Below are 10,494 nucleotides of genomic sequence, written 5' to 3' on the forward strand. Positions count from 1 at the left end.
ATTACAAGACGGCATTTAGTTGCCCCGTACTTCAAAACCAGCGATAGACAAAAAATCGTACAAAGGAAGTAGGGGTCTTAACACTGTCGAGAATTTCCTAAACGCCATTTAATGAACATGCTACGTTAATTACTGTACTCTTAATTTGCCATTTTATCCGATTTTCACTCCATTTCTGTATCTGGAAAATCATATTAATTAAAGTTTGGGTCCCAAAATATCAAGCTGACGTTTTGCCGACAGTCGGTGACATAATCTGTTAAAGATTTATTGCTGAGGAACAAACGATCCTCTGTCTTCGCTTTCGTCAACTTAAGATTAAAACGAAGATGAGGATGACACGGCCTGATGCCGAAAACATAAAATCGGACATTTCTGCGGCCTGCACCGTCCGACTTTAACAACGCTTTTCAAATGTTGTTGACAAAACTGTACCAAATGCAATGATTGCTCACGTACAGAGTAAACAAAGTTCATAAGTTCCGTGCCCCGGTAATATCTATAAGAAGTTCCCTACGCAGTGACTTCGTCATTTGTACAAGAAGTCTATTACAGCAAATATGGAAGTATCACTACACTCTAAAAAGTTAATCTATATGGCCGAATCGTAAATTAATGTCTCCCCAAATGTGTTTGGTCATCTGTGAATGCTTCATGACTTTTTTTATTGCTTTCCCTAGTTCTTGTTCACCCCTCCTCTTTAGCCTTTTTTAGTTCTGCAATATACAAGGAAGAATATTTTTTTTATTAGATATTTAAATATAACAGAGTAATCACTCTGAAACCCGTAAAATTGCGCTAAAATTTCAACACATTTGTAATTAGAAAGTGATTCAGCCTGTACCAGCATACAAAGATCATAAAAAGGCAAACAGATACATTTAACCATTGAATGACACAGATAGTATCCATCATTTTATTGGAACAAAGAGTTGAAGAATTGAACAATATTTTACATGGTGAGATTCGACACGAGCTAAATGTACGCTGTGAACACGGTGAATCATTCCAAGATCCGGTATATCCATTCATAAAAAAATCAATCAAGGTCACCTTGTGTAATTTGTAATTCAAATCTTTGACTGCAATAAATGGATCAATGTGTCATCAGTACAAATGTCATCAAAACTATTATACTTTAACTCAATTTTTTATTCTTAACTCTTTGATAAACAAAATGTAATTATCGTTTGTATTATTCATTTATACAAAATGATGATAATTACTGTCAATATCAAAATCATCACTGTGATTATTATGTTGGTAAATTTTGTAATAAGATTTAAAAACTATATATAAAAACGCATAAAACTTTTTAAAAATTTAACCAAGAATGAGGAACTCACATTGAAGATTTCGGACGATTATCTAAAAGTAGAATCGAATTAACTGTCAAAACAAAGATATCGGTTTATTTTCATATTCTTGGAAAACATTTAGATGTGTCAGATGCCAGCCTCAATTAGAGACATTGTATTGAAATGATGCCCTTTAATAAAGTTGCCGCCACCAAGACACTGGCCAAAAATTAATAACATGCCTTAAACTCCGACTATCGTAAATCAAATATCTTCAAGAGGATCATTATGCAAATAGTAACATCTAAGTCAAATGGAAGCGCTAAACATCAGCAATAGTTCAGTGCCTGGCACTGCTGGCGTAAATTATTGTATTGTTTTTTTTCTCGCGGAGAAATTTTGGGATCGAGATTGTGAAACATTAATTAAAACGTCAACATTTTCGATGGCTTAATTCAGAAAAAAAGTATTTTTTTTACTTATCATTTATTTATGATAATTGGATATTTGATCTGCTTTGTAAAAACATTGAGAAAACGAGGAATTTCTGTTTCGCTACACATTTCTTAGTAATTCACAAAAACACAATTACATTGTGAGCAAAAAAGTCCAACTTTGAAACAATTTGGGGGAAAAAATTACATTGGATTAACATTGATAGGTGACAGTTGAAAGTTAGTATTGACAGTAAAAATTTATCTACTCATCTATCAGCAAAACATTAAAGTGCTTTTTGATGACAGTGCTTAAAAGATGTTAATTTAAAATAACCAAACAACAAATCAATTTTTTTAAAGTTATGGCCGATGTACTTGTATTAAAACAGTAGAGATTCCTAAATTTCAAAGGTTGGTAATGAGAGATTTAAAGGCATTTCAGAACAAACACGCAAGGGTGTGGGTTGCATTTTAAGAAATCACAATATGTTGTAAATATTATCATATTTGTAAAATGCACATGAAAGCCTAGCTTTGATTGCATGCTTGTTTGAGAAAATATGGTGGCAAATGTCTGCCTTCTAAATGCAAGTTATATTTCTAGAATTTTCTAGATTTTTAGATTGTCAGCATGCATGATAATTATGTCGACTTGCAACATGATTATGTTGACATGCCAGAAAAATGTAATCAACATGTCAGATGCAACTTATTTTTTCGAAACTAATACGGAATAAGTATGTTGTAAAAAGCCTGCTGACAGCGAAATAAGTATTATGACATGCGAGAAAATATTGCATGTTGGAAGAAATATGTGGGCTATAATTGACTTTTTAAAACTTTTTAAAGGAATTACTATTCAATAGTTATTACTGGAATATCAAATATTAAATTTAATTCCATATGTCAAATGTCAAACAACAGTGAAAAATACTGAATGTTCCTTAATGGGATTCAAACCTGTCCCTCGCAAAATGCATCCCACCGGACCAGCCAACGTGAAAAAAATAAGGGAAAGAAATCTAAGAGCCGAACACATGTATCGTTTTATAGCAAGAGTACATTTGTAATCGGCGCCGGTCGGCAAACACGGGAGTCTTTGTCCATAGAAACCTCCCACACATCCCTCAGAGACAGGCTTCCCTATTGTTCAAGTTTCACTTCAGACGTGTAAAAGGGCTTACCTATTTGTGAAAACTTTACGGAGACACTTTGTGTACTTGCACTTCAGTTCCTACCCAGTTTGAATGTTATATGTTAAGTAATTTTGACCCTTTTTCTACATAAACGATAAACTGTCATAGTGTCACGTAAATTAATCTGAATTGTAAATAATAATAATATATATGATGATAATAACTATTATTATAATAATCATAATTTGATTTACTCCATACTTGCTAATTAATGCCAAACTGTACATCACAACGATTACAAATGTTGTTACAAATATTGTGTCGTTTTTTCAACAGATTTCATTATGATCAACATTTCTATTGTAAATCAAAAAAATATCTAATTCATGTATCACATCCTTGCTTAAGATATAAAAAAAAAAATTCAAATTGAATTCGATAAATGGATGCACCGCGATAATTTCGTTGAGAAAAGCCATTATATTTATAAATAGATAAAAAAGATTTCACCTTACATATTAAATTTTTAGTAACCTATCTAGATACATCTTGAGTTGAAACATTTATCTAGTCGCTTGTCAACAATAACTATCTATCATTTTCCCACAATCATTTCCGTTCAATTGCATTTTTTGCGTTATACCATATGCTGTAGCATGAATAAATATAAACTATTTACTGTTATGATTAATTACAGGAGCTAATTAATTGCATTGAAACTATTTTTTAGCATACAACATAATCCCGTATAACTGTTTAAATGTACAGTGTAATTATTAATATGATTGATGAAATGTCTTCATCGTATCCAATTAAGGAGGCCTATTTGGGTTTTTTTGCGGCAAAACTCTTCATTTTTTAACCATATGTCATTTAAACCAATTCTAGTTACTTTACAAAGTTTCAAGAAAATCGACCGTCTGGGTCTTGTTAGACACCATCTCAAAATAGAGGTACATTTACGAAGGAATATATACGAAACTGTCATTTTCCGAACTTCGAAGCAAATTTAAAAAATAATAAATAGCTTTTTTTCTCAAATTGTTAAATATTATTGGTAATATCATTTCCTACCTTATATGTTAAAAATACTAAATTCTACCGTCTTGTTTTTGGTGGGGGCATCTCAAAATATTGAATTGCATCAAATTTTGCTATATATATGGAACATTACGAATGGAGATTGGTAAAATGGATTTATTCAAAAATAAGAAAAATGTCCCCGAGGATAACATGATTCTGAGTATAAAATTTCAACGGTGTTCAATTCTTACTTTTTCTTTTATGTTATTTCTTATAACGTACTCCTGCCAAGCTTCATTTTATCATAACGTCATAAAGCGCAATTGAAATGCTCCCCTATCGCACAACTGATAATCGTTTAAAAGACAAATATTTTCTTTAAAAATCTAAATATTTTTATCTGTATTTTGTTAATTGTGTTCAATTTTATAAATGCCATCGTAAAAATTTCATAAGAATATTAATCCACTGTATTATACTAGAATGCGCAAAAACATGCGCAATGAAAACTAAGGTCGGCCCCCTTAAATGGATATGCACAAAATGCAATGATGAATAAAGATTCAACGGGATTAATATACATATACTCGACTACCTAGAGGGTTTTATTTAATTATTGAACATCTTTAATGTATCATCCTTAACGAAAGAAATTCTATTTTCTATCGCGCATAGATAATGATGACGAAGGTGATAATGATGATGATTTTGTTTATTCAATTATTATGCAGATATTAAAATATTGGATTTATAAAGTAATTATTTATACGATTAAGGCGTTCTATATTAAGGCATATAAAATGGATGATATATTCCAAAATAATATTCTTTTGTCATTTACAATTAGTAAAGGAAATTATTTTTTAAGTACTGGTCATTGGAAAAATGAATATAAAGATTAAAGACGGAGAAAAACTTAAGCTGCAAGATAAATTTGATGTTATATACTTTGAATGACATTGGATTCTTAAGAAAGTTGGCATCTTAAACAAGGCAGCATTGTGTTAATTCACTGCAGTTGACAGTTATGTACATTTATTTATGTATATTTATTTATCTTTACATACCTTGATTTATTCAAAGGAGACTGCTTTGATTTGAGGTTGGACATGTATATTTCATAATGAGGTATTTGGGGGATTTATTTTGTTTGTTGTTTATAAACCATTTTGTACATACTCTTTTTGAAGTCTTAATCAATAAACTTGAAATTTTACTAAAACAAACAAGCAAAGTTATGTTGAAGGTAAAGTCATTTCATCGTATGTTGTGCATGCAGCACTGAGCTATAATCTAACGACCTTGTTCGTTATGAAGACTGAGAGTGATGAAATATGATATAAAAAATGCTTGGGTTGACTTTGATTGGCCATTATGATGAAAAATAGTAAAAAGAAAAGTTTGATAATTTTTGTAAATTTTTTCAAACAAATTTCGAACGTGATAACTCACATTCAAGAAGCATGTCAAGAGCCGTTTACAAATTTCAATTTAAGTACACTTATCTTATTTAAGCTGCGACATCAAAACACTTTAATAGTTGGCAACTGTACATCACAATGATTAATGTACAAAGATTGCTTTGTATTCGAGTATGACATGTTCTGTCGATAAATTGCAAAAGCAATGTGTTTTGTTGTTAGCAGAATGGCAGCAGAATATTCTAATTGTTTATAAAGTGATCGCAACAAAATCAACTCGTTAGATGCTTCAATATGTTGATATATGACACTTCAAACAACAGGTTTTCATACCTTTTCTAAATGTTACTTATACTTCAAGCTAAATTGGTTTTAAAATGTGATTCAGGCAAGATAAAAACATCAAATACAATTAACAGTTCTCGGAACCGAATAATAATAGAAATATAAGGTATTCTATAATCATTTCATGTAAATCTTGAGACACTTTTTTTTAATAAATGCAAATAATTATTTCAGTCAAATATGCGGTGCTGTCTTGTTTAGTTGACAAAAGTTGCCAAATGATGAAATTGTTTCAATCAAAGAAGCCCACGATACCTTTAACAATATAAAGAAAAGGACAAAAGCCAATCATCGAACTTTTTGATCGGATCGCTTTTGTTCTGATATCGTACTGATAATTTTATATGGAACGCATAAAATTCCTTCATGTGGGTTATATTTATACCACTCGTCATCGTATGCTAAAACTTCCTCTTTATGTGCTGAAACTCCTTTATATGTACAATGTAACATATACCAAATGTATGTACATATATGTAAATATTGGGTAGTTAGGATCATGCAGATCAACACATGTAGGCCAGTACAAAATAGTCGTGATTTTGTTTTGTTTTGTTTTGTTTTTGTTCGTTTGGTTATTTTGTTGTGTTTCGAGGATTTTGGGGGGTGTTTTAGGGAGTTGTTGTTGGGGGTTTTAAGGAGGGGGGGGGTGTTTTGTTTTGTTTATACGATATGCTCTACAGAGAATAAGTACTCATGATATTAAGACAGGTTTTTTTTCTGATAAATGATATCAATTGCACTGTACGAAAACTTATCAAAAATTTGTAAAGAGTGGTGTATTCTTTTTAAAATTATCTTTTGATAAACTAATTAAAAGCAGAAAATCTTGCTGGAATATATGTATTAATATTTTAAAAATCACACTATAGATGACATTTCACTACATGTAAAAGGGTGAACATTCTCTCCCGCTCTGTTAAGTTACTAGTCATTCTTTGCAATCAAAACAAAATAACCATTGCTGTTTCACATGTATACATACACATTTCAGAAATACTTAAACATATACTAAATATAAAGTTATGTGAAATGGAAACATAATATTATCATGCATTCTGTTAATCTATTGAACATAGCAAAGTTTCTGATTTGAAAATAGCGTGATTCGACAATAGATTGCTACTTATATATATTACGTACGAAAATGTTTACTCAACCTATGTGTGTACAATAACATGATATCATATCTAGCAATGATGAAATACCATGAACTAATTAAGATTACTTCAGAAGTGTCGCCTTCTTAATGATGATCAGTATACCAAAAAACAGCATGCAATGTCAAATATCATAGTATCAACATGTTAAATTAGAAATATCAACATAAAATGAAGCAGTATTATCATAATATAACAAAGAAGCATAATAATAACTTGTAGTTAATATTGGTACTGCATAAGCTTTATCATGCTTTCCATTCTTTAAAAAAGTAATGATATCCTTATTAGGAAAACCGGCAATCAGCACTTTTTGAAAAGAACATCGACGGTTTACTCATACTGCAATCAATATCTAAAATTTCAAACATTCAGAATATTTCAGAATCATATTTGGAATATCAATTAAGAAACGGTAATAATCTATTCTTAATAATTTCTTTGTCGTGAATAACTCCAAGTGATTTATATCTTTTTACTCATACCTCATCCATTTCTTACCTCACCGTTTTTCACACGACAATAGTTTTCTTAACACGATAAGATCTTGTGGTTTAATGTAATGCTACACATAAACGTAAATCATCTTCTCCCACACCCTCACATAACGAAAATCTTCACGCAGCAACATGCAACAGACAAAATCTATATTGAGGTTGAAATTCTCCTCCAAAAAAAATCCTGGACAAATACCTTCCTTTTTATCCTTGTATTTAAATTTTAACCACATTAAAAATTACTAATTGTGAAAGCTGATAAGTAATTTTACTTTACAAATAATTCTATGGACCAATTGTTTATATCAAGCGCCTTCATCAAAAATATTAATTCAAATGATAACAAAAATATCAAAGGAAAAAAAGGGGGACAGAATTTATGTATTATATACATGTATCGTGTATATGTGTATTTTAGTGTTCTGTAACAATTTTGCTAGTAATATAACCTAATGTTGAATATAGGTATATAAAAATATCACGCCAATTTTGGCTTTAATTTTGTAGCAATAAAGTGAGCATATTTAAATCATGAAAGTTAATTGACTCTCTGCAATAACAAATCTTTAAACTACCGTCGTAAAATTCTAATTTTCAAAATATTAAACACTTCTCCTTTAATTAGGATCTCATTATGATAAAGTCATATCCTAAGTGAGTTGCGTCCTCAAAATTTAAAAATGAATATGCAAATACATTATTTTTAGACCTTTTCTTTTAAACAAATTATTTTTATGATGTCTCCTTTAAAATAGCCCCAGTCTAATGATGTTAAAATATCACGTCTCTTTGCTTGTTAATTGTTACGAATTGTTGCTATTTCTTAAAACAATCGATCATTCATAAAACCGACGCCATGTTTTACGCTAACATATCAAAGGTCATGACCTTAGAAAAGTAACTATGATCCACAAACCATTAATTATTCAACGTGTTATCAATTTCGGTTTATAAATTGTGGTTACCAGTGTGAAAATCATTGTCAGCTCAATAGTTAGCCCAAATAGTCCTTATCCTCTGTTAGCTGGGGATAAACATTAGGATTTCATTACAATCTGAAGAAGTTCCAGTGTTTTTAAAGTGTGCAAGATTCAAATCTAAGGATGTTTAAACGGGAGTTAAATATTTTCACAGTCATTGTTTTCATCTACACAATTATCTGTATTGCACCGTGCCATGGGCGAAATCTGCCATCCGTGAACAAAGATACAGCAACAGAAATCGGTAAGTTTTTTATTTGTAAATTCAAAATTATTTTGCCTCACAGCTCTTAATGAGTTCGGTAATGTATCATTAATGGTTGTGTTACCCTTTATATTTCAAGACAAACTGTTTGGTTTGACAACTGTGATTACCTATAGTTACCTTAGTTATGTTACCTATACATATATGAAGGTGTTAGGTAGAGAACTAAAACACCTGCGATTTTGATTTACATTAATTAAATAGAGCTAAAACTTTTTGTACTTTAATTCTAAAAACACACCAAATTTATAATTTTTGCACTCTCGAGAGGAGAGTCACTTCGTCCAATTTTGTGTGTTAATGAATTCAATTAGTTTACCTATTTATTGATTTTTTTCTTTTTCTGATTATCATGTACGATTATAACGTGCAATTATACATACATTAAAACTTTTAAAAAGAATGAAACAAATATCGCTACCACGAAAAACTACAATGATTTTGCAGGATTTTAGTTTTGCAAACATCATGGTCATTGATCAAAAGTTTGTTTATCACCCTTAATTTTTATCAAAAAAGCATCAACAATGCGGAAAGAGAACCATAAATAAATACAGTATGATTTAACGTGTTTTCAATCAAAAAAGAGCATACATATAACTTATGCATTTACTTTTTTGATTGTAGACTTGGCTTCAAAAGAACCAAGAAGGGTCAAGAGAGCTCATTCTTCCGTGCCCGTGTCTGGGAGAATCGGCCATCCACTGAAGCCAGCCCGCCTGAATGACCCTTTCTGGTCTAACCAACAGAGTGACAGATTTCGTCGCCTGATGCAATTCCTTCAAGGAAATTTTTCGAGGAATTTGAATTTTGTTAGAAACCAAGAATTTGTGATACGAGGGACGCGGAATCCGGATGAGGCCCAGATCACACAGGGGACCACAATGCCGACTCTGCCAAGCACTGGATTACCATTCTTTAAATTCCCCACTACATTGATACCAGTCTTACCTATAACAGGAACTTTGACAGATGAAACGAGCAGAAATTCATTCCAGGCAGGAAAAACCACAGAAAAACCATTATCTGCGGTCTCGTCAATTGAAAAAGGCAATCTGATTAGAAATAAAAGTAAAAACAAAACACAAAATCCGGATGGGTCAGTTGGGAATCTGCCGTCCCAGCACATAGACACGTCATTGGTGTCACCGAGTGGGACACTAATAATGCGTGTTTTTAATAATTTCCTAGTGTTCCATAAAAACTCTGGAGAGACAACCACACCGCAAGCTGTGATTTCTACCACAGAACAAATTAGCACAACCAAAGACTCATTGACGACAACTCCAGCAGTGTCAACAACTACCGTTGGTTTTGAACCAGAAACACCAGCAAAGGGCTTTGTTAGCATTGTACGTAATGTAGATGAAATGTTTTGTAAGATTTGTGAATCATTCGGACACCAATGGAAAGAACTGTGTCTAAAGAAGAACTGTATTGTTCCATCAAAGCCTACACCATCATAGCCCGAAATTCCACTGAAGACTTACGGACTCGTGATATCAGTATTTATTAACTTCATAGTGATGTATCTGGCCATGTCATGGCTTATTTGTACTCTGCTGTTTAGCCCTCCTCTCCAGGCTTTACCGTTACTGTTCACAGCCGGCAGAGCTACATATTTTATCCAAAATGAAATCCAGCTGTTGCTACTACGTTGTTTTTTCCAAATATTGTTGATTTATGATTGATATAAGAATCGATTAAATAAAATTTGTAATAATCTAAGAACTCTCGTTGTATGTTTGTATGAATGGGTATCACTAATCTCTACTGCAAGTTGTTACAAGTGATCACCTTCTGTCGAGCGCAGTGTGTGAACTAAAGAGAGTGATTTTGTTCGATAGCAAGATGTGGTATCTTTCTGTGGTTTGGAGCTGTGTTGGTTTACCAAAACGTGGTGTAATTAAACCACATTACATGTTCTTCCAT

The 10,494-nt window shown here is 31.7% G+C and overlaps 1 protein-coding gene across 1 annotated transcript; it reads left to right on the forward strand.

The window, feature by feature from the left end:
- Positions 1-7,959: 7,959 nt before the first annotated feature.
- On the forward strand, positions 7,960-10,213 carry LOC105347955 (uncharacterized). Its single transcript, XM_011457221.4, has 2 exons — positions 7,960-8,541; positions 9,190-10,213. Exons 1-2 carry the CDS (start codon positions 8,421-8,423, stop codon positions 10,026-10,028), a joined length of 960 nt encoding a protein of 319 aa, XP_011455523.3. The 5' UTR covers positions 7,960-8,420; the 3' UTR covers positions 10,029-10,213.
- The last annotated feature ends 281 nt before the right edge of the window (positions 10,214-10,494 follow it).

This window comes from Magallana gigas, chromosome 2 (assembly GCF_963853765.1).
Source record: "Magallana gigas chromosome 2, xbMagGiga1.1, whole genome shotgun sequence".
NCBI classification, from domain to species: domain Eukaryota; kingdom Metazoa; phylum Mollusca; class Bivalvia; order Ostreida; family Ostreidae; genus Magallana; species Magallana gigas.